This window comes from Lingula anatina, chromosome 7, assembly GCF_051362555.1.
Source record: "Lingula anatina isolate TDL-2025a chromosome 7, LinAna3.0, whole genome shotgun sequence".
NCBI classification, from domain to species: domain Eukaryota; kingdom Metazoa; phylum Brachiopoda; class Lingulata; order Lingulida; family Lingulidae; genus Lingula; species Lingula anatina.
Genome location: NC_141773.1, coordinates 21,425,763 through 21,450,960, shown reverse-complemented (window position 1 = coordinate 21,450,960; position 25,198 = coordinate 21,425,763). Strand labels below are relative to the sequence as shown.

Sequence of the window (25,198 nt, the reverse complement as noted above, 5' to 3'; positions counted from 1 at the left end):
CAGTTTGAAATTTAAAAAAAAATGATATATGATGTTTACCGGAGCCAATATTGTCAGCGTAATTGTTTGCTAATTCTGACCATCATATTCCCAGATATCGACGAGTGTGCCCTGAACACGGACACCTGCAGTCACACGTGTAACAACACCGACGGAGGCTACACATGTTCCTGTCCTAGCGGGTTTACCCTGGGTTCTGGTAAGAGGACGTGTCAAGGTAAGGGCACATGGATATAATCTGTATTTTTGTTCCATGTTTTAAATGATATTTAAATACTAATATTTAAATAAGTCCCAAGCAATGAACACTTAGGCAAATCTATATGCGACTATGTCTTCTGTAAAAGGTAATATTTTGGTTAGGATAATATGAATAAAAAAACAGCAAAAAACAAAGAATATAGCTGTGGATGGAGGAAAGTATTTGCTAACCATGTTAGTAATAAATAAATCAGGTATGTGAATAGATGATAGAAAAAGACGCCAAGACCAACTGCCCGATATCGATATGGCCCACGAAGTACACCATGCATGACTTCTATTATGTATCTTTACCTTCCAGAGTGTGCCCTACCCAAGTACGGCGACAAGTGTTCGTTCACATGTGACTGTGGCAGCCGGGCCTCTGTATGTGACAACGTGGTGGGCTGTACCAACTGTACGGACGGCTGGACTGGCGACCAGTGCAGGACGGACGTAGACGAGTGCGCACTGGGCACGGCTAACTGTGGGAGTGGCGCCAATTGTACCAATACCAACGGCAGTTATATCTGTCTGTGTGGTGATGGGTACTCAAAGGTGCAAGGGTCCGATCCTAATGTCCCCGGATACTGTGTTGGTAAGAGGTGGCATTTTTTACGTTGATTTTTGGTAACTGTGAATAACGTTCTTATTAAAACGCAATGCTCCATACGGTTGTACAGTGTATTTCGACACGTAAAAAAGAATGATTATTTATATATACCAATAAGTTGCAGCAGCTGTAAACGATATGTTGTTTGCCTCAGTAAAAGGCTTTACGTTGCCACTTACGGCATGCGACAAAAGGGTTTGTCAACGGTTTTCACTTTTCGTCTATGTCAATACTACCCCGTCTGGTACTCTTTTTTATGCCGCCTCAAAGACACTTACGTGACGAAGCGTATTAAATCCTATTTTGTCTTCTGTCCAGACTTTGACGAGTGTAACGACTCCGAGAGCCCTCCCTGCAGCCCCACGGCAACGTGTAATAACACTGTTGGCAGCTTTGTGTGTTCCTGCAACACGGGTTATGTCGGCAACGGCACGTACTGCGAGGACAGCAACGAGTGCCTGGCGGGGACAGTGTGCCAGGGGAGCGGGGAGACCTGTGAGAATACGGTACGATATCTTTTAAAGAGCAAAATTCAATTAAAACTTTCAGAACAATCTTTTAACTGTCATCATCTTATGTACATCTATGCCGACCAATTCGATGAGGAACAAACATTGGCCGTTTTAATAGACAAAAATATATGTAGCTGTTTTCAGAATGAATACTTGTTTTGTCATTTTCTGTCTTTATACTTTAGTCTTAATTTGTTCAATCCTTAATTCTTTAGTCTTTATTTATGCTTACCATCTGTATTTGAATTGCTTTACTTTGAAATTGTCAACATTAATAAGCATTTCCAAATATCTTACGTCAAAAATTGTTCATTTGTCATATAATTTATTTTCCAAACAAATATGACTTTCTATCACCCACGTTCTCTATGGTGACATCGAATTGATTACACCATTCTCGTGACCCTTGTATATTCCAGGTGGGCAGTTTCTTCTGTTCCTGTCTGTCCGGCTACAACAGGGTGGCCGGTGTGTGTCAGGATGTAGACGAGTGCGCCCAGGGTACACACAGCTGCCACCAGTATGCCACGTGTAACAATTTGCCAGGTAGGGATTTTACCTTTCTTCCGAGGGCTTTTATCTTCTGCACAGCCAAGAATGTCTATTGGTTGTAGACTTAATTTTGATCTAACATTTTGCAGCCGAAGGCCTGTTTTGGCCGCAGGTTTTACTAGATCTGGGCCTTAATTTTTTAACTTGTGTACTTCTATGGATCCATTTAAATCATTGTAGTAGTAATAAGTATATCTGTGAGGAATTAAGTAACTCCTGCTTGACGATATTTGTATGGACGTTGGTTATATGGTTACATTATTGCTGACATATTTTTTCTACTGTATCTGTCAATGGACATGTAAATATATATTGTAAAGTTAAACTATGTGTTTTCATTTCTGTTTAATTAACGTTAAAAATGTCAAACTGTATCGATGGTGTACCTTAGCTCTATATTTCTACCTTTTCAGGCAATTATAGCTGCTCTTGTAACGCTGGCTTCACCGGTAACGGAGTCTTCTGCTCAGACGTGAACGAGTGCAGAAATCTTACTATATGTGGCACAGAAGAAGGGTCGACGTGTAATAACACCATTGGTGGATACGAATGCTCGTGCAGAACCGGATATTACATCAATGGTACAGGCTGCGCAGACATTGACGAATGTGTTGATGTAAATTATAACAACTCGTGCCACCAGTATGCCACCTGTGCCAACTTCCCGGGAAGATTTACCTGCACCTGTGACGGCGGATTCACAGGGAATGGGACATATTGCGAAGACGTCGATGAGTGTAATGGCACCAACCCATGTAGTAACGGCGGCAACTGTACCAATACCATCGGTTCTTACGCCTGTGTATGCCCAGATGGGTACACCGGTAGCTTATGCGGAGTCCAGGTTATAACCTCATCTAGTTCAGTTCAAAGCTCAACGGCTTCGAGCAGCGTTTCTGAACCAGTACCGACATTATCAACTGGGCAAGTGGTTTCGACTGCCCTATCAGTTTCCACCAGTTCATCTCTTGGGGTCATTGCTTCTTCAAGTGTTTCGGATACCTCCACGACATCCTCAGGTCTGGTAACACCAACCTCTACAATATCTGCATCAACAACAGGAAGTTCTGCCGATCAGAGTACAGCATCCTCGTCTTCCAGCGCGGCAGTTTTGTCCAGCATCTATGAAGCAACAGTGGCGACATCTATCAGCCAAGTCACTGTGTCGTCCACAGATCTTGCAGTAAGTTTGTCCGCAGGGATATCGACTTCACAAAGTACATCTCCAACAGCTGGAGTGGTCTCCACAGGCCTGTCCTCTCTGGCGCCCTCTACAGTTCAGGTAACAGAAACACCCATAATTGTAGACTCATCAACAAGTACCGCTGTAGCGTCTAGTGCTTTGGACACACTGCTAACATCAGTAACAGATCAGACTATGTATTCAACGACAATACTTTCAACAAGTTCATCTGTTTTATCGTCAGAAGCTTTACTAACTTCACCCACAGAACAAGTTTTGTTGGAGTCAACTCAAACGTTGACTGCTTCAATGCTAAGCACGCTTAGTGTATCTAGTGTTTCGGGAACGGTAATAGCATCAATAGCAGAGTCAGTGCATGTTAGTGAAACAACAGTGAGTACGTCAGTTGTAACATCGGCTGCTTCAAGTGCTTCTGAAACAATACTAACCTCAGCAACAGGACCAGTCACTGTGACATCCTTTACTTCATCGGTAAGTTCAGCAGTAAGTGTAGCAGAGTCAACAAGCATGTCTGTTCCATTACTATATACGGTGACGGGTAGTGTAGAATCTAGTGCATCCTCGACCAGTTTGTCCGAGTCAGTGTCCTCAAGTGCCTCTGGAATATCTCTAGTGTTAACAACAGCCACGACGGAATCCGCCACTTCAACAGATCGGTTAGTTGAAACGTCATCCATATCAAGTTTCGTTTCACGTGAATCTCCTTCCACTAGTGTACCATCAACGATAATAACTTCATCAATGGACCAGGAAGTTGAAACGACATCCACATTGAGTTTCGTTACAAGTGAATCTTCTTTCACTAGTGTAACACTTACGATACTAAAGTCACCAACAGATCAGGTAGTTGAAACGTCATACATACCATCGAGTTTCGTTACAAGTGAATCACTTTCTGCTAGCGGAACTTCAACTATGCTATCCTCATCAACGGATCAGGTGGTTGAAACAGCATCCATAACACCAAGTTTTGTTACAAGAGCATCTCCTGCTGGCGTAACGTCAACGATACTAACCTCATCAACAGATCAGGTGGTTGAAACGTCATCCATATCATCAAGCTTGCTTACAAGTGAACCTCCTTCCTCTAGCGTTACGTCAACGATACTAACGTCATCAACTGATCAGGTAGTTGAAACAGCATCCATTACACCAAGTTTTGTTTCAAGTGTATCTCCTTCCTCTAGCGTAACATCAGCGATACTAACGTCATCAACGGATCAGGAAGTTGTAACGATATCCATATACTCTAGCTTTCTTACAAGTGAAACTCCTTCCACTAGCGTAAATTCAACTGTGCTAACGTCAGCAACGGATCAGGTAGTTGAAACGACATTCATATCATCTAGCTTGCTTATAAGTGAATCTCCTGCTAGCGTAACTGCAACTGTAATAGCCACATCAACGGATCAGGAAGTTGTAACGACATCCATATCATCAAGTTTCGTAGCTGGCGAATCTCCTTCCTCTAGCGTTACATCAACGATGCTAACGTCATCAACGGATCAGGCAGTTGAAACGACATCCACATACTCTAGCTTGCTTACAAGTGAATCTCCTTCTACAAGCCTAAGTTCCACTATACTAACGTCATTGACGGATCAGGTAGTTGTAACGTCATCTATATCATCGAGTTTTGTTACAAGTGAATCTCCTTCCACTAGCATAAATTCAACGATACTAACGTCATCATCGGATCAGGTAGTTGAAACAACATCCATAACACCAAGTTTCATTCCAAGCGAATCTATTTCCTCTAGCGTTACGTCAATACTAACATCATCAACAGAGCAGGTAGTTGAAACAGCATCCATAACACCAAGTTTTGTTACAAGTGAATCTCCTTCCACTAGCATAAATTCAACTATACTTACCTCATCAACGGATCAGGTAGTTGAAACAACATCCATAACAACAAGTTTCATTCCAAGTGAATCACCTTCTGTAACTTCAACTATGCTATCGTCATCAACGGATCAGGTAGTTGAAACAGCATCCATAACACCAAGTTTTGTTACAAGTGCATCTCCTTCCACTAGCGTAAATTCAACTGCACTAACGTCATCAACGGGTCAGGTAGATGAAACGTCATCCATATCATCAAGCTTGCTTACAAGTGAATCCCCTTCTAGTAGCGTAACATCAACGATACTAACGTTATCAACGGATCAGGAAGTTGTAACGATATCCACATACTCTAGCTTGCTTACCAGTGAATCTCCTTCTGTTGGCGTAATGTCAACTATGCTATCGTCATCGACGGATCAGGTGGTTGAAACAGCATCCATATACTCTAGCTTGCTTACAAGTGAATCTCCTTCCACTAGTGTAAATTCAATTGTACTAACGTCAGCAACGGATCAGTTAGTTGTAACATCATACATATCAAGTTTGGTGCCAAGTGAATCTCCTGCTAGCGTTACTTCAACTATACTAACCTCATCAACGGGTCAAGAAGTTGTAACGACATCCATATCATCAAGTTTTGTGCTAAGTGAATCTCCTTCTACAAGCCTAAGTTCAACCATACTAACGTCATTGACGGATCAGGTAGTTGCAACGACATCAATATTATCAAGTTTTGTTTCAAGTAAATCTCCTTCTGCTGGCGTAACTTCAACGATACTAACGTCATCAACGGAACAGGTAGTTGAAACGACATCCATATACTCTAGCTTGCTTACAAGTGAATCTCCTTCTACAAGCCTAAGTTCAACCATACTAACGTCATCCACGGATCAGGTAGTTGCAACGACATCCATTTCATCAAGTTTCACTTCAAGGGAATCTCCTGCTAGCGTAACGTCAGCGATACTAACGTCATCAACAGATCAGGTAACAGGGACCTCAATTTTAACATCAGAAAGTAAATCTGTTGAAGAGTTTCCTATCTTCGTATATTTTCGAAACTGCTCTGATTACAATCACATTTCAGAGGTATTCCATTGCAGAGGTATTCATAATGGTTTCATTAGGTTTACCAGTTGCTGACATAGTTTCATTTAGTCTATCTAAAACAATATTAACATCGAAAACTTTTCGCCCAGTTGACTATATTAATATTTAGCATGTCTACTGGTGGAGGTGTTTGTTCACTGTCTTATAAAACAAATCCTCTAACACTTCAAACTAATAAAGAGTGAACATTATGAATAATACTTACGTTTAATGGCGAGTCATGATCAACAGCGTTCTATTAATCAATCATAATAATATTATCTATGTTTCAGATTCCAGATGTGTCCACTGTATCATTAGCAAGTTCGTCAATAGGTGGAACTGGCTCATTCAGCCCCTCTGCAGCACAATCTGCGACAGACCAAGCCAGCACGGCGCCGTCTGTTTTGTCCACTGCTTCGTCCACTGATTCTGGGCCAGCCTCTTCGTCAGCACAAGACACATCGGCGTCCTCATCATCGTCTGTCGCCGTAGTTGCTTCTTCCATTGATTCTGTAGCAGTCTCATCGTCAGCTCAAGACACATCAGCGTCCGCAACATCGTCTATTGCCAAAGTTGCTTCCTCGACTGACTCTGTGACAGTCTCTTCGTCAGCTCAAGACATATCGGCGTCCCCAACATCGTCTGTTGCCGTAGTTGCTTCAACCACTGATTCTGTAGCAGCGTCTTCGTCAGTTCAAGGCACATTGGCGTCTTCAACATCGTCTGTTGGCGAAGTTGCTTCCTCGACTGATTCTGTGGCAGCCTCGTCGTCAACTCAAGAGACATCTGCGTCCTTAACAACGTCTGTTGCCGAAGTTGCTTTCTCGACTGATTCTGTGGCAGCCTCTGCGTCAACTCAAGAGACATCGGTGTCCTCATCATTGTCTGTTGTCATAGTTGCTTCGTCCACTGAATCTGTGGCAGCGTCTTCGTCAGCTCAGGAGATATCAGCGTCCTCAACATCGTCTGTTGCCGTAGTTGTTTCCTCGACTGATTCTGTGGCTGCCTCTTCGTCAGCTCAAGACACAACGGCGTCCTTAACATCGTCTGTTGGCGAAGTTGCTTCCTCTACTGAATCTGTAGCAGCCTCTTCGTCAGCTCAAGACACATTAGCGTCCTCATCATCGTCTGTTGTCATAGTTGCTTCGTCCACTGAATCTGTGGCAGCGTCTTCGTCAGCTCAGGAGATATCAGCGTCCTCAACATCGTCTGTTGCCGTAGTTGTTTCCTCGACTGATTCTGTGGCAGCCACTTCGTCAGCTCAAGACATATCGGCGTCCTCAACATCGTCTGTTGCCGTAGTTGCTTCAACCACTGACTCTGTAGCAGCGTCTTCGTCAGTTCAAGGCACATTGGCGTCTTCAACATCGTCTGTTGGCGAAGTTGCTTCCTCGACTGATTCTGTGGCAGCCTCTTCGTCAACTCAAGAGACATCTGCGTCCTTAACAACGTCTGTTGCCGTAGTTGTTTCCTCGACTGAATCTGTGGCAGCCTCTTCGTCAACTCAAGACACAACGGCGTCCTCAACATCGTCTGTTGGCGAAGTTGTTTCCTCGACTGATTCTGTAGCAGCCTCTTTGTCAGCTCAAGACACAACGGCGTCCTCAACATCATCTGTTGTCGAAGTTGCTTCCTCTACCGAATCTGTTGCAGCCTCTTCGTCAGCTCAAGACACATTAGCGTCCCCAACATCGTCTGTTGGCGAAGTTGCTTCCTCGACTGATTCTGTGGCAGCCTCTTCGTCAACTCAAGAGACATCGACGTCCTTAACAACGTCTGTTGCCGAAGTTACTTCCTCGACTGATTCTGTGGCAGCCTCTTCGTCAACTCAAGAGACATCGGTGTCCTCATCATCGTCTGTTGTCATAGTTGCTTCGTCCACTGAATCTGTGGCAGAGTCTTCGTCAGCTCAGGAGACATCGGCGTCCTCAACATCGTCTGTTGCCGTAGTTGTTTCCTCGACTGATTCTGTAGCAGCCTCTTCGTCAGCTCAAGACACAACGGCGTCCTCAACATCGTCTGTTGGCGAAGTTGCTTCCTCGACTGAATCTGTAGCAGCATCTTCGTCAGCACAAGACACATTAGCGTCCGCAACATCGTCTGTAGGCGAAGTTGCTTCTTCGACTGATTCTGTGGCAGCCTCTTCGTCAGCTCAAGACACATCTACGATCTCAACGTCATCTGTTGCCGTAGCTGCTTCGTCTACCGATACTGTTACACAACCCTCAGCAACAGATCAGGTCACGTCAACGTCTTTCACTGACCAATCAAGCAGTCCTGTCGCAGTTACCTCGGCCAGTTCAACTGCCTTTGCAACAACGGACGTGGCTTCTTCCACTGCCATAGCCAGCAGCAGTATAGAAACCACTACTCCTGTGGACTATTGCGCCGGCTCACCATGCCAAAATGGAGGGACATGCCAGAGTCTTCAGCAGGGATTCAGCTGCATCTGTGCCAGTGGTTATGTAGGCAACACCTGCGCTGGTGGTGAGTACTCCTTGCGAATTGCTGTTAATTTTCCCACGCATGCAGATTGCCTTTCTCCCCACTTACTCGAAGCCACGGTGCTTCTTTTAAATGACAATTGAAACAAGATAATAATTTATCATACAATATTTATAAATGTTAATTTTGCAAACAAGCATGCTGTACTATTCAAGTGGATAATTGTAAAGTGCAATAACCATATTACTGCTAGGTCGATATGCAACGATTACATACAGTATTCTGACAAGGTACACTTGACTTGTTATCTAGTACTAAACCGATATTCTCCCGTGTTCCAGTTGATCGCTCCTCTCTGACCTATAACTATGGTGCGGTAACAGGAGATGCTTCCATCACCGGGGATGATGTAACTTCCGGGCGCATAACTGCAACAACTGGCTTCATAATGGGACAGAACTCACACAAATATGCCTATGTAAGTATAATACTGGGTTCTTCCTTTTTGACAGACATTCAACGTTCAAACTTTATGACATTTACTAAAATGCAACTTTGTGTTTGAAGTATTACTGTGCTACAAAGGGAAGAGGCGGTTTAAAATACCAGTGTCTGCGTGTGATCCCTTTCTCCAAACAGTTTGCACTATATGCATGATAGTGATATTATGTTATATAATGTCTATAATGTATCGTATTATGCATATTGCCCAGTGATAAAAATTGCCCAGTGATAAAAATTCCAGTCAAGTATATAGTCCAGTAATATAAATGAATTTGAACATTTCAGGTGAGCACCAACGGCCTGATTTCCTTCGATGGCGCATACCTAAGCTACACGCCGAAGTCATTCCCGCTGACCTCAACATACGCCTCTTCACTACCCATAGTGGCAGCATACTGGGCCGATATCGAGGCCATCGGAGACCCGTCAGCTGTGTACTACAAGGCGTATGACTATTACAACGACTATAACACCAACTTAAATACCAGATATACCATAGACCGTGCGACGGCGGATGTAAGGAATTATACCGGCACGGATGTGTTCTCTGCGAAATGGGTGCTGGTCGCCACGTGGGTGAACTGCCCTCCCAACCCCAGCAGCCGGTATGCCGGAGTGGAGGTAAGAGAAGTTCACAAACGACTCATTCAACTGATATTAGTTCTTTGATTAAAGGCATGCAGTATAGGCTATATAATTAAATAGCAACATCAATGCATTGTCTTGAAATGTCCATCTACCACAAAGGTACCAACCACACTGATAAGAAAAAAAGTAGTACACATTTCTCTGTTTAAAATATGTAATGGTTAACTGATGCCTTTCATGTAATTTTGAATTACTTCATTAATATTATTATTATGGGTGTTGTTGTTGTTGTTAAAAACCTGTTTTCTCTTTAGAACGTGACGTTCCAAGCCGTTCTAATCACCGACGGCGTCCACTCCTACGCCTACATTAACTATGTGCCTGGTGCCATAACCATAACTCCGTCCTCCATCTTCAAGACAGCTAGGGTGGGGTTCACCGATGGAGCAGGCTATAACTTTGAGCCTTACGTATCAGGGACGGCTGCCATGGCAACGGCTGATAACGTCGTCGGGAACACAGGTGAGTCAGCGTGCCACATTTATCACTTTTGCCTCATTCGGATGTCCCAGTATATTTGTACAGTGTAGTACTTGTATGTCATAATTTTAAAGATTTACATTGAAAAGGAAGGATTTTTTATATGATGGGTACCCACCATCAGGACCACATTTTGTTTTTTAGGTAGTTGTCCACAGTTTTGACTCTGGCTAATTCATGACATTTTTTGCTGTCCAACAAGAACTTGAATTGATGTTTTCATTCAGTTGGCCTCGTGTATAGAGTAAAGATGGGACAAGTATCTAAAAACACGAATGCTTAAAATAATAAGTGCTTGCAATTCATGTCATCCGCTCACCTTCCAGGTGTCCAGGGGGTCTGGTGGTTTAGACTACACTCCGTGTCCTCGGACTACCCTAACTACGACTCCCTCTGCAAGGACTGGGCCAGCCAGCAGAAGACCACGGAGGCGGCCCTGGGTGTCCAGCTGTCCTCCCTCAGCAGCCGTGTCCGGGCGTGTCCTTGCTCACTGACGGGGGCGCTACTGGATAGGAGATATAGATATGCATCGCGGACAGACCCTGGTATGTTTTTATATTTTTGTTTGACTGCTTGATCATTAAGATAAGGGTTAATTAATCGGCCTGTTTTTTATGTGGCTTTTAATTGTTTATTTTGAATAACGTTGTTTGAAGAAAAAAAACTCGTGTGTGCGGTAATTACAAGCCGGTTTTAGATTGTTCTTCCGGAATGAAATTATCACAGAGCTGTACTCTTTCGAAAACTGTGGAAACACATGCCAATATCTCTGTCTTGCACTTACAGCTTACAACGGTGTCTGGTGCTTCACTACCCGCTGGCCGAGGTTTGTCCGTGGATATCTGTCCGGCCAGGTAAATGTAGTCTGTATTTGAAAATTAAATGCCAACGGCGTACTTAATTTAAGCATAGTACGGTATTGAGTCCTTATTAGTTTTTAAAAGAGTATGTTGAAAGGGCATTTTTGTGTATTGTCGAATATCATTTATACAGGGAAGTTTAGAATGTTTTAAACTGCATTCAGCCATGCAGCATAAAGATATCGATATCGCATCAAGTGGATAAATACCGTCAAACATGCATGTGTGAACCTGTAACATAACAATTATTGACATATTTCAGGAGTGTTGTTATGACCTGAGCACGTGGTCACTTATCACCACAGAGAACTCGGTCACCAGCGGTTCCTTCCAGTTGTACCACGAGCGGTTCCAGAGCCGTGCCTACACTGAGAACGACTATCTCCCCAAACAGTACTGCTGTGCTCTGTCAGACAACTGTGGAGTCTACTTCCAGTACAGGCCCAATGATAAATGTACTTCGTACAGGCCCATACGTTGGTGTAAGTGTTCTAAGTATTATATTAAAGACATGAATTCTCATTTTTTCATTAAGAAGACAAAGGTCATATACTTGTTCATCGCCCTCTCACAGAATGTATTTATATAGCTATTCATTTATTTTGTCGAGAATGGTACTAGGTATCTTATTACACTATAATTTGCATTTCAACTATGTACACTAATTTTTCATTGCATTCTGATATCACCATTGATTTGTTTTGACTCATACATTTAACCATAACGTTACTATTCTTCTTCACAGCTTGGTTCCGTGGTGACCCTCATTTCACGACACTAGATGGCGTTACTTATACCTTCAATGGACATGGTGAATACCAGCTGCTCAACGCGGGCAATGGGGCGTTTATTATGCAGGTGCGTATCAATGTTTTAGTAACTGTTTTAGTAACGCTGAGATTTATCGTCCCTGCCTTCTGTTACACTAATCGTTAAATCTATATAAAACGAAACTGAAACTGATTCAAGTTTTGGGGCAAATTTTGATGAAACGTGTTTGCAGGACCATATGGCCAGAATTATACAATTGACCGTTTTAAATCTTATTTTAAAGACCCGTCTGGAACCAGTTTCCTCAAGTCAAGGCACTACTGTAAATGCAACCATATTCAGCGCTTTTGCCGCCAAGGACGGCGACTCCTCCCGCCTGCATGTACAGCTGACACAAGATAAACAAGGTAAAACGCAGCGTGAAAAAAAAAAAGATAAATTTGACAAAGTAGTGCGTTGTTTAGTAGTTTCTCCTAACCATCCTAGGATTAAATGAATAGACAATATATTATACGGTTTAACCATCATATTATAGATCTCAGTTCTATCTTAATGTTTTAGAAAACACTTGGGGCCCACTTGTTTGATACCAGTTTGCCAGTGTCCTCTGAAACCCGGAGTGACGTGTTTAAACTGGATATCCAGCAAACACAGAACGTTATCAGAACGTAACCATATCGCTTATATAACCATAAAACGTTGTGGTAACGTAGTGGCCACTTTATGAAACGTTCTGTGTTTGCTGGGACTTTATTAGTAGGAAAACGTCTCTTTGAAAATTGATGTGAGTAACGTGCATTTACTTAGCTTCCGTATGATCATCATGTCGTATATCCCCCACAGACATGGCGGTGTATGTCCAGAGTGACCTCGTGTCCCCTACACTGCTGCAGACCGGAAGTGCCAGCTACAACAACCTCGATCTGGAGTACAATGATACCACCAAGACGCTGCTGGCAAGCTTTGGATCGGGTAAGGCTGGATAGGGTTCAGTTAGAATTCAATTGGTACGCGAGCATATCTCATTTAAAAATTGGTCAATTACCAAAATCAGCGATGAAACATTTTAGGCTTACATACTAATGCCTATTAGCTTGAATGGATAGCTTTATTTGTGGTTATATAGAAAGTAAACTTTTGGAAATCACGCATCACTGTTAGTACATGGAATATTGTTGCTATTTGTTCATAAGGATTATTAGTAATTAAATAATGAGTCAAACAACTGATGAGAAAAGAAATCAATTAAAGGACAAACCTTTCTTTTCATAAGGCGTCACGGTCAATGTGACGAAAGGCGTAGGACTTCTCATGTTCGCTGTGGTCGTTCCCGATGAGTACCAGTCGAACACCACCGGTCTGATGGGCAACTACGATGGCAATGTCAGCAATGACCTGGAGGCTAGGAACGGGACCATCCTGGCCAGCAACGCCACCGAGAGTGACATCTACAATTATTTCGGGGAAACCTGTGAGTAAACATGAAACTTTGCTAGTTTAGGAAAATCGGGTAAAAAGTATTGAAAATGCAAAATGCAAAAAATATATATATTTCCATGGCCGTTTAAAGTCAACTTTGATGAAAAACTACTTTTGTCATCACTACTTCTAAATAATACATTGTGTTCATCATTCCATTACCTTTAAATTGAAATGTTCTTTAACCCATCTCAAACGTTGTTCTAATTTCAACCACCATATGTCATTCTAGGGCGCATTTCCCAAGCAGAATCCATATTCTACTATGCGTCCGGATACTCCACGGTGAACTACACCGACACCAGCTTCATCCCGACATATTCCGAGGACCTCCAGGCCATCTACGGGAACACCAAGTACCAAGCAGCAGTCAGCAAGTGTGGAAGCGACCTCCAATGCCTCTATGACTTCCTGCTTACGGACAACGAAGCACTGGCCAACAGCACGAAGGTCTTTGACGAGACCAGCAAGGCTACAAGTGCAGAAGCAGGTAAAGATTTGTCGTCTTCCAATTTTTGGTGCCATCTGACGATCGCGGTGGAAACTGTCAGCAGGCTTGAAATAACGATTTGATCTAAAAATCATTCGAACGGTTTTTCAAAGCGCTAATAACCAATCTTTTATTAACATCCTACGCAGCTTATTTTCGGTGCTGCCAAATGATACATGTACCACACCACCTGTTCCCCCTTCCTACCCTCAGTTTGCAAGCCATTCATTTTCTCTTATTGTGTAGAAATGCATCTAACACGGGCGAGTCTCTACAGCCTAAAATGCGAGGACGTTCTTAATGGTAAAATACGTTGTCATTTCAGAAAACCGAAGCCCGAACATCACATCTGCCCCAGCCGGACCTATACAACTGACAGTCAACCAAGTAGGCTCGTATACTATAGAGTTTGTTGACCCAAACAGCGGCGACACTGTTACTCCAAGAATAGCGTACAGCATCAGCGATTCCAACATCACCACACTGTCAGCGACATCTGTCCAGGTGAACGTGAACCCAACCAGTACCAGTATCACACAGCCTGTCGGGTATGTTCATATGGTTTATTAGAAATATTATTTGACATCGTTTTTTTTTATTTATTTATTTTTTTTTTTTCGGAAAGTGTGTCTGGGTATAGATACATGACTGCTGGCGTTTAAATGATGTACTAACGATATTTAGGGGATTTGTATGGGATGTCTTTCGTTACCGGAAGTGGATATATTAAATATACCGTGTAAGGCTATAGGCAGTGATAAAGCCACTTGAGTTTAACTGGTAATATTAAGAATCATGCAGTGTTGAACAATAAAGGAACATTGAAAATAAAGTTATATATATATATATATATATATATATATATATATATATATATATATATATATATATATATATATGTTAATTTCCAGTCTGATATTGACTGATAACAAAGGCGGCTCTACCACGTGGACGGTGACAGCTGACCTTTGCTCTGGCTGCAGTAACAGAGGCAGTTGTCTGTTTAACCAGCTACGAGCAGGACAGCTAGTGGACGCCAGTGTCCGGTTGGTGGAATGTGAATGTGACACGGGATATACTGGTAGGTGGCAATGTGTGTCTGCTTGCGTGCCTGTAAAATTCAGTGGGTTTTTTTTCGATAGATTCTCTTGACATTTGCCATGGCAACAGCATCGTGCTAAGTCCACAAACAAGTTGCAAACTTTCTTGGAAGCTTGATATGTAATGCCAGAGTGCAAAATCGATTTACACTTAGTGTAATTTTGCTAAATTACCATTCTTCCACTCATTAAATGGATAACCACACTACTGCATCTTTACATCGACATATTTATCACCTCTTTCCCTTCATCCCTTCTCATCAGGTAATGACTGCGAACAGGAAGTAGATGGATGCGCCAACAACCCATGTCCCGCAGTGGCCAACTGCACTGACTTGACGCCTGCGCAGGAAGTCGCCCAAAACAGGAGCTTCATTTGCACGTGCCCGTCTGGCTATGAGACTCTTGGCTCGAAATGCAAAGGTAAAGCATGATTCTCTTCATAGTTGTGAAAATTTATCATTTTTCTTTAATTCACCAAATGAACATAGGAATGAATGATAGCTGAATGTTTAACGTATCATATGGCGCATGCTTTTTACATTGGTTTGGATAATAAAAAATGCAACTCCTATACCTGTACGTACCTGATCGATAAGAATGTTCTTTGAAATAGATAAACATATCTGAACATCGTCTTTTATTTGTAGACATTGACGAATGCCTAAGCGACAGCAGTAACACGTGCAATGCCTCCATCTCTACATGTGCCAACACGGACGGTTCGTTCTCTTGCACGTGTAACACCGGGTACAGGAACACCGACACGCAGACGTGTACTGGTACGCACAGCACTTCCCATGTGCTTTTCAGCCATTATTATTATTATTATTATTATTATTATTATTATTATTATTATAGTTTGATCGAGAGTTGTTACTCACCTATTTTAAACTTATTTCTTTTCATTTATTTATTAAGTTTTTTTTCTTTTAGCCCTTTTTGTTCGTGTCTTTATAGGAAACAATTCAAACTATTAGGGCATTCATATAATTAAAAGGGTTGTAGTTGCTTGGTTTTCTTAACGTACCTACTGCTGCATGTACAGTATGTAAGCATTACATACCTCAGATATCTAGGGCGTGTGATTCCTAGTAATATTTCTGATAACTAGCTAGATTTTTATGCAAAATCATCAATTTCCACAGACATAAACGAGTGTACCGCCAGAACAGATGGCTGTGAGCAGATTTGCACCAATACCATAGGCAGCTTCACCTGTTCCTGCCAAACTGGGTACAATCTGAACAGTGACGGCAAGACGTGCACGCTTACAGGTATGTCAATTGTGTGTGTAATTTTATGCATGTATACGTACTTTTTTTTTACGTCTTTCGTCCTTGAGGTAGTAATAGCTAAATGAAATGAAATAAATAACACACGGCTTGGTAGGTTCCAGCACAGTTATTTTGGCGGTTTTCAATGTACCTTTTCATTATGTGGCCTTTGCATACCAACATGTAAAAGTAATTCTTATTAATAGATGCCGCCGTGTGTGCCCGCAGCTCGTGTGTGTCTCCAGCCTCCTGTTACAACAACAATGGCGCCGCGGCTTGCTTCTGTCCCCCTGGTTACAACCTTCTGAGTGATGGTGTCACATGTAATGGTAAGTCTCGGCATTTTGTAAGAAAATAAGTAGTGTTACACTGAATTTTACTCTGAGTATTGGGCATTGCCTTTTGAGTATTATTTGAATAATAAGATAAATTATACCTGGGCTCGTTTATTCCAGACATAGACGAGTGTAGCACGGACAACCAGTGCAGCCCGACATCTGCCTGTGAAAACACACAAGGCAGCTACACATGCGCGTGCGCAGTAGGTTTCCGGCTTGAGGCTGATATGAGGACGTGCACCGGTAAGTGGTAATGCGAAATGACTACAGACTAACGTTTATTGTTTTTCTACTGCTATTGCCTTTGAAGAAGTACAAATAAGTAGTTATTTTCTGTAGGAATAAGGTTTTGTAAAAATGGCCAAGATAATTAAAATGATAACGATATAAGATAGATAAATGAAACATATTGAAATCAAATTATGTATTGTGAACATAACAGGGGACGAAATGTTTCTTCAATGTCCACATCTTGATATTAAAATCGAGCTAAAACATGACAAGAATAAAGCAGAAAATTTGGGAAAAGCCAATTATCACAGTTACGGGCAGCAGAAATCATACGTATTTGTCCCAGAGAGCACATTTCAAACATTTATACGAAAATTATTGTCTCTTTTCGTTTTCTAGCATGCGATTCCTTGCACTGGGGTGCCGGCTGTTCCAATCTCTGTGACTGCAGCGCACGCTCCACGCGCTGTGACAGCGTCATCGGCTGTACCGACTGTGTCCCTGGATACGAGGGTCAAAACTGTAACAACGACATAGACGAGTGTGCCCTGAATGCGACTTTATGTGGTGTGAATGCCCAATGCAGCAACACACAGGGCTCTTATGACTGCACATGTTTAGCGGGATATACTAAAAACAGTAATGGAGTGTGCATAGGTAAGCGGTCGCCATAAAAACGCCATTGGTGTTTCATTGCTTCACGAGATGTTGGGTTTTGCATAAATGGATCTCTTTTGTATATCTACCCCATAACCGCATTTGCCTTTCAGTTTAGAAAAAATATATATTGTGCAATGTTTCTTAAGCCTTATTTGCTATAAAAACGTTGACAATTGAAATTTATGGATTTCCTACAAAAGTAATCATTTCAAGCTTACTATGGAATCTTTAATAAAAAAAAGTACATTTAACTTTCAATGACATTGTTACTATATTATAAGAAACATCAACAAGGTCTTCATGTTATTATGCTGACAAATATGATAAATAATGTCACTTTTTTTATTATTATTATAGATATCAATGAGTGTGCTGCCGCCACTGACGGTTGTGAACAGGTGTGTAATAACTCACCTGGCAGCTACACCTGTGGTTGTAACCCCGGGTACACCTTGACCAACTCCACACACTGCACAGGTAAGTACTGGCAGCATTCCTCTCCAATGACACAAATTCATGCCTGAGCGTCTCGCTGTTAACATGCCAATCTATGCAATATCAATATCAATATCTATATCAAACAAAAAATGCTTTCTTTAAAGATGCATTTTTTTATCCTAAAAGTTTCGTTAGTTTGAGTATTTCGGCAAAATATGCCGATTTGTACTTTTGGACATTTTCTGAAGCAAAAAGCAAGGGCTTGCCTGAATCCTTGTGAATGTTTGGTAGTGCTGGTGTCTTTTGTTATATTGTGGTTACGCAACAATTAACACGGATATGTCTTGCATCGATAAATTCTACAAAGTAGAGAAAATCTCATCGTGCGGAAATTTCATCAAATGTTTAATCTCTGTAGGAGCAAATCGATACATTTTAGAACAATTTGTATTTAAGTTTTTTTTTCCACTGAAATGAACACACATTTTCCTTTCACAGACGTAGACGAGTGTCTCCTTCAGACGGACAACTGTGACCACGTATGTTCCAACACTGTTGGAAGTTTCAGGTGTTCTTGCTTCAACTCGGATTACCAGTTGGCTCTCAATGGATACACATGTAACAAAGGTGAGATTGAAATTGCACTTCGGTAATATTATTAATATTTTCTTTGCTCGAAAAGACAAGGAGTTGGGAAAGTTCATTTGCTTAGGTGTCCGGTATTCACCAGAACGTCAAACGGAAGAATCCTGCAAACATATTCGACAGATTAGACGAACAGATTAGCTAGATAGAACTTTCTTTTCTCCTTTTTATCTGTGTTTGGAATCAGCATACACAATCACTCACTACATCTGCTATCCTACATTTCCAGTGGCGAATGCTTCCCTCCAAGTTTGTATTGATGCCGGGCTGAACTGTAACCAGGGTTTGTGTAATGCCACGGCGAGTCCACCCGTGTGTTTCTGCCGCAGTGGCTACCAGCTACAAGGCAATGAGACCTGTATAGGTGAGTGTGTTTTACTATCGTGAATCGATATTTCATGTCATTTATTCCACCTACAGTTACGGAGGCCAAACGTATTGTTCATTATAATAATAATAATGGCTTTTTTGCAGTATTTTCTTGCAACAGCTATGTATGGTTAAATAAGGTGCATTATTTCATATCTATTGCTTTTCTCTATACTTAGACATTGATGAATGTGCCCAGAACCTGGATGACTGTAACAGTAACACCAGCACATGTAACAACAACGACGGTAGCTACACGTGTAGTTGTAATAGCGGGTTCCTGCTGGAACAGAGTGACCAGAGGACTTGTAACGGTCAGTATACAGTAGCCAGTGTGTCCATCTCGCGTACTGCCTTTTGGGTCCTGTCTTTCCGAAACTTGCACACTTTTAACAGAACCTTATGAATATAGTGCCGTTCAGCTGGATACGTGAAACCTGTTACAGAACACATAGTTCTGAATATGTTGCCTTTCGGAAGTATGTTAAACGAACGATTTTTTTAATAACTAAGAGGATTGGATTCCTTCTTGTTCATCTTATATGCATGTACTGCGTACACTGTAGTAGTAGTAGTAGTAGTAGTAGTAGTACTATTTTGTTGTTTGAAGGTTCCAAACATACACAGATTTAGCAGATTCCACTACATATCAATATCACCATCTTAAATGTGCTGTTTTCATGCTTGATGTCATGTTTTTACAGATATTAACGAATGTGACACAACCAACAATTGTGCTTCCAATGCCCAGTGTACAAACACATTTGGTTCCTACACGTGCGCATGTAACCAAGGCTACAGCGGTGACGGCCAAACATGCGCCAATGTCGACGAATGCTTGACGACGCCTTGCCATACGAACGCCACGTGTAGGGACACCATTGGTTCATACACGTGCACGTGCAATCCTGGATTCTCTGGCAATGGTCAGACGTGCTCGGACATTGATGAGTGCACCACGACCAATGACTGTAGTCCTAACGCTGACTGTACCAACACTGTTGGAAGTTACACCTGTGCTTGTAAGAGTGCGTTTATTGGAAATGGAACGGATTGCAAAGCCTTACAAGGCATCAAAGGTAAGGGATGTAAAAATCATTTAAGACCAAAGTGGTATTTTAAAAGTCAGTGCATAGCCGTAGTAATTGTTCAGATACTTCTAAACATATAATAATAATAATTATTATTATTATTGTTGTTGTTGTTGTTGTTGTTGTCATGTAGTCTAGAATCTTTATGTTATTCAATGTTCTTCGAAGTATAAGGGGAATAAGGATGCACAGCTAAAATTGTTGACCTATAATTCTGCGTTTAAAATGCCTACGTCTGCCCCTGATAATTTAGATAATATGATATAAAATATGTAAGGTACGTTTGTATCCCATTGCAGTAAAAATGGTCTTCGACGAAGTCTATTCGTCAACTAAATACCAACCCGGATCTGCCGACTATCAAATACTGCTGAGAACCGTAAGTATCTTGAAAAGGTATCTACAGATTTAATACATGTAAGCGTTGCCGATGGCCTTCGTTATTGCACTTTTTATCAGCTTTATTATCAGTTTATGTAACATTATAAAATTAAACCTTTTGTGCTAGTAATTTGCAGATTTACACTTATGGTTTTATAGTAGGCTTACGTCTCAATGAGTTATACACAGTCGTTAAAAGATTATATATATTTGTTTTCAGCTCGAAGAGTTCTACAGGAGCTACCCAGGCTTCTACCGTATTGACATAACGTCGATAGAGTAAGTCAGTCAGTCAGTCTTTCAGTCAAGTTTCCCTCTCTCTCTCTCTCTCACACACACACACACACACACACGAGTGTGTCAAAAACACAGCAAATCTTCCCTATAAATATCTCACTTGGGTACACGCATTTCAGGAACGGTAGTGTCGTTGTTTACCACACCGTGCAGCTGAACACCACGGCGCCAGAGAATGAGACGGAGACCAACCTTTCACTGTACATTCTCAATGGAGTCCAGGCGGCCAACAACAGGCTTGTGGACCCAGGGACTGGGACAGCGACATTTACGCTTCTCAGAACACCTGACTTGGTCATAGGGAGTGTAACAGGTATTATTATTATTATTATTATTATTATTATTATTATTATTATTATTATACAGGTATCTTCCAAGTTTCAGAAACATTAAGAAAAACAAAAGTGGTGCTGTATGGTATGCGGATTTGATTTTCAGTTTTTATAATGTGTTCCATTTCCTTTTATTTGGTACACGCTTTTAAGTTGATTTTTTAGAAAATGCTGTATGAAAACCCAGATAATATATCGTTTTCCATTGAACAGATATCGACGAATGTCTGCGGAACAACGGCGATTGCGACAGCAATGCTGCGTGCGCCAATACTGTCGGCAGCTACACCTGTACTTGTAACTCGGGTTACCATGGAAACGGCTTCAGATGTGACAGAGACACGACGTACAGAGGTAAGAGAGTCGTATTTGAAAGTCGAGAACCTATCAGTACTTTGAATATCTTTGTATTAGTTTAAGGTATGATACATAGACGCCTTAGTTGTGATTAAGCCTATGTTATATGTTGCAATATGTAAGAAAAGTTGCGTTCAGAATTGATCATGTGTCGTAACAAATTTGCCTTTGTTTGTATAACCCGAAAGTCATTAACAGTGATGGTACCTTTTTGCTTAATTTGATTTTAAGATTTTTAGTGGATTAAATGGTCCCCTTCTTTCTATCTTCCAGTCAATATGACGTTAGATGTAGTTGACCCGACGCCGTACCAGAACCCTTCGTCTGCTGAACGCGTTATCCTCACCAAGTCGGTAAGTCTTTTTTCTCTTGAATTTTGACGTCAAGGTTATTTGAATTTGGCTTCACTTCACCGCACCACGTGAAACTATTCTTTCAAAAAAAAAAAATATATATATATATAAATAAATTAATAAATAAATAAATAATAATAATAATAATAATAATAATAATAATAATAAACAGATGTTACATTTGACTTCCAAAGATGTAATTCATTCAGAATGACTCACTTCTTCATGCTGTACATATGTTGTGAGATATAAACTCTGATTTTGGAATTCGAAATCTGTGGCCACCTTAAAGGAGGACCTAACGTAGGCCTACATGAATATTGCATTTTAATCCTTAAGAGCTGTTTATAGATGAATAATCGATATCATAGACCCTGTACAAAGCTAACAAATAATGTTTTATTTTTCAGTTGACGGGATTCTATCAGGCGTTCCCAGGATTCAGAGAAGTTGTTGTTACTAACACGTGGTAAGTTTTATCTAGAATGATGAAATGGGTCAATTGGTCTCTCTATGGTTTATAAATAGGCTGTTATGATGCTTTTATTTATTTTACTTTCACAAATAAAACAGTAATAGTACTGTGTTATAACAGCATTTCAATTGCCATGAAGTCGAATGTACACGAATGGGCGAAGTTTCTGTGTTATGTTTTTTTTTTTATCGCCCACAATTTTTTAAAGACATAATTTTAACCACACTGTATATTCATTGATATTAAATTTGCAGGCATGGCAGTTTGATAACAGAGCACAGCGTCCGTACGAACACGACCGGGGCTAATCTGACAGCTCATAGACAGGCCATGAAGGAGTACATCCTTACCAAGTTAAAGGCCTTGAGTTACGTCTTCAGCGAAGTGAATGTCTACTTCCCCGTGCTTGGCACTCCCACTCTAGACGGAGGTGAGTTTAAACTCGTGTTAGTAATAGTTAGAATAAATATATATAAATATCGGCGCCTTGTGAATGTTGCAACACGTGAATTAAGTTTTTTGATGACAGTGCAAAATAAGAAGTCAAGAATACTGACAACCCTTGTAAATTGACCGATTTAACGTGTTTTCCAACTCGTTCTAGTTGTACTGAAACCGTGTGAAGTGTTCGGATGTCAGAACGGGGGACAATGCGGCACTGGCAACCGTGGATACTGCAGGTAAGTGAAGCATGGGACGTCTCCATACGGTAATATGGGGAAGCAAATATAGGCAGAGGGTAAATTGTCAGTAAGGAATGGGTTTTTTGAGAGTTATTTTATAATTTTTAGACATTCTTGTAGACTTAATAACCTTAAGTGAAGTGAATAGAGATTTTACTAACTTACTTATCCACTTCGAGCCATAGATCACTAAATTATTGCAACTTATAAAAATTCGCTTTGTTAGTGCTGTGTTGGTTATATCAGCAAAGTAACCAGTACCGTTTTCTCTTGACCATAAGTATCCCAATTTGATGATGCCACTATCATAAGAACCAACTTCCTGGTTTTAGTGGGAACACAATAAAGACAACTGACAATCACAAATTTCCGTATTTAATGCGTTTTTGCCATTTCATTAGATGCCAGGTAGGCTTCAGTGGCGACCTCTGTGAGACCAAGGTGGGACTGACCCAGGACGAGATCGCCATTGTAGCAGCCAGCACTGTGGGCGGAGTGGCGCTGATTGTGGCCATCTGCATTCTCATAGCTGTCATCGTCTACAAGAAGAAGAAGGCCCGCGAGGAGAAGCTAAAGCGAGGAAGCAGATGGCGCAAGTAAGTAGGAAATACTTAAATCGACTGTAACTGTTACGGGTATTTCGTTAACAAAGGTATTTTGCCTGTATTTCGTTAACAAAGGTATTTTGCCTTGTCTTTTATACGGGTATGTGCAAAGTCAGCTTTGGAACTGTGAATCGATGAAGTTTAATCCTATCTGGGAAATTTTACCACTTCTGTCCCAACACAATATTTATTCATTTATTTGTTAGTTTCGTTAAATTTAATTCATACGTTTCACTTGTTAAATACGTTTAAACACGTGGCTTTGCAGTATGCAGTAACGCTCTCATAATTACATTTTTATTTATGAAGTTAATCAAATCCCCACTATTCCAGCTACCTCCACGACTCCTACGGTCCGGCTACAGGTATCTTCCACCCTAAGTACACCCCCTACTGGCAGCACCTGGGCCGGGGAGGTTTGGCCAGTACGGTGTCCGGCAGTAGTAGCCGGGGGTCAAGCTCGGGAAGCTCGAGGGAAGATTACCTTCACAGAGACAGATTCAAGTCCATGAATATATATGATAATAACTGGCGTGGCGGTGAGTACTGATTTTCTGGTTTTGGCTTTTGCTTACGTAATTTTTAGCTGACACAAATTTGTGTACATTAACATAAATTCATACAATGCAATAAATTTTAGGCAAGTTTTAGTTTTCTTATTGTAATTCCTCAGATTTCACTGAATGAAAATACGTTTCAATGCAACAACAAAAAATATATGTTCAGTTTATTAACTTCGTTTAACTACATGTATAATAATAATAATAATAATAATAATAATAATAATAATAATAATAATATATTTTCTTTGTTTTTCTTCCCTCACAGACCAGTCTGATCCGGACATATTTGGCTGGGACACCCTCCTGACGGGCAGCCTGGACCCTGAGCGGGAGTTCAGGATATCACGGCCTAAACTGGCGGGAGGGAGAAACACGGCGCAGGTACGTGCCTTTAATACTTATATGCTCACTATAAGGCTGTTATTAATTTAAAAATGTAAAAAGATTAAATGATACATAAATGAGATAAATGAGTATTTGGACGCATATTAAAATGGCACAGAATTAAATATAAGAAATCCTAAGAGACCGTCAAAATTCTTGTCCAATACTTTGAAAAAATTCCGTGCATTTAATTTATTGTTCTTTCATTTTAACTTTTTCCGTCGTTGAGAATATCTGAGCAGTTTGTTATTGGGGTGATTGGCTTCTTTTTTCTACAGATTCTGTTAAACGAATATCTTTTTTTTTTAGATTCGACTGCGACCAGAGAGTAACGCTTAGCTGTACAGCAACCTGGCCACCACCACCCTGACCCCCCCCCCCTTAAATACATGACAACACATTATCGTGGTGTACAAAATATTACTATTCGAGATTTTTTATCGCAAAGTTCATTTTTAATATTTTAACTATATCAATGAAAAAGACATTTAAAATAAATGCAATTATGAGATTATGTACAAAATCTAAAACATGTCTAAGAATACTAATGTACGGGCTTCCAGGTGTAATATAGTAATATATTGATGTAGATAACCATTAAGAATATTGTTCGTAGTAATTAAAGATATCACATTAATCACATAATGTTTTCTATTTATCGCTTGTGCAATACTTTTTCATGAAAAAGGATTGTACATTCCGGGGAAGAATCCAATTTTAAGAGTTGATATTAAAGAGTTTTTTTATAACAAATAGATATTGTAAATGAGCATATTATTGTAAATAAAGACATTTGGTCCATTTTTGAATTGTTTATTATTTCCAGTTAAGATTGTTTTCGCCTGCGTTGGTTTGTTATTTTAAAATAGCCTAACTCAACT

General features: G+C 40.8%; 1 protein-coding gene across 1 annotated transcript in view; it reads left to right on the top strand.

Moving 5' to 3' along the window:
* LOC106163053 (uncharacterized) overlaps positions 1–25,120 on the top strand; it is a 49,900-nt gene extending 24,780 nt beyond the window's left edge. The window contains exons 24-65 of the mRNA XM_087018096.1: positions 95–217; positions 563–838; positions 1,172–1,359; positions 1,785–1,911; positions 2,331–3,199; positions 6,352–8,548; positions 8,848–8,984; positions 9,296–9,631; positions 9,913–10,120; positions 10,465–10,683; positions 10,925–10,992; positions 11,261–11,480; positions 11,744–11,856; positions 12,053–12,176; positions 12,613–12,741; positions 13,043–13,240; positions 13,481–13,738; positions 14,064–14,286; positions 14,650–14,819; positions 15,103–15,261; positions 15,489–15,620; positions 15,987–16,115; positions 16,322–16,444; positions 16,571–16,696; positions 17,084–17,341; positions 17,702–17,821; positions 18,281–18,409; positions 18,657–18,791; positions 18,976–19,110; positions 19,501–19,875; positions 20,187–20,266; positions 20,489–20,547; positions 20,685–20,878; positions 21,111–21,251; positions 21,528–21,607; positions 22,018–22,076; positions 22,337–22,512; positions 22,687–22,762; positions 23,167–23,361; positions 23,704–23,909; positions 24,199–24,314; positions 24,627–25,120. Of these exons, the coding sequence (XP_086874222.1) occupies positions 95–217; positions 563–838; positions 1,172–1,359; positions 1,785–1,911; positions 2,331–3,199; positions 6,352–8,548; positions 8,848–8,984; positions 9,296–9,631; positions 9,913–10,120; positions 10,465–10,683; positions 10,925–10,992; positions 11,261–11,480; positions 11,744–11,856; positions 12,053–12,176; positions 12,613–12,741; positions 13,043–13,240; positions 13,481–13,738; positions 14,064–14,286; positions 14,650–14,819; positions 15,103–15,261; positions 15,489–15,620; positions 15,987–16,115; positions 16,322–16,444; positions 16,571–16,696; positions 17,084–17,341; positions 17,702–17,821; positions 18,281–18,409; positions 18,657–18,791; positions 18,976–19,110; positions 19,501–19,875; positions 20,187–20,266; positions 20,489–20,547; positions 20,685–20,878; positions 21,111–21,251; positions 21,528–21,607; positions 22,018–22,076; positions 22,337–22,512; positions 22,687–22,762; positions 23,167–23,361; positions 23,704–23,909; positions 24,199–24,314; positions 24,627–24,656 (9,416 nt within the window). The 3' untranslated portion in view covers positions 24,657–25,120. The remainder of the gene's footprint in view (positions 1–94; positions 218–562; positions 839–1,171; positions 1,360–1,784; positions 1,912–2,330; positions 3,200–6,351; positions 8,549–8,847; positions 8,985–9,295; positions 9,632–9,912; positions 10,121–10,464; positions 10,684–10,924; positions 10,993–11,260; positions 11,481–11,743; positions 11,857–12,052; positions 12,177–12,612; positions 12,742–13,042; positions 13,241–13,480; positions 13,739–14,063; positions 14,287–14,649; positions 14,820–15,102; positions 15,262–15,488; positions 15,621–15,986; positions 16,116–16,321; positions 16,445–16,570; positions 16,697–17,083; positions 17,342–17,701; positions 17,822–18,280; positions 18,410–18,656; positions 18,792–18,975; positions 19,111–19,500; positions 19,876–20,186; positions 20,267–20,488; positions 20,548–20,684; positions 20,879–21,110; positions 21,252–21,527; positions 21,608–22,017; positions 22,077–22,336; positions 22,513–22,686; positions 22,763–23,166; positions 23,362–23,703; positions 23,910–24,198; positions 24,315–24,626) is intronic.
* Positions 25,121–25,198: the final 78 nt, after the last annotated feature.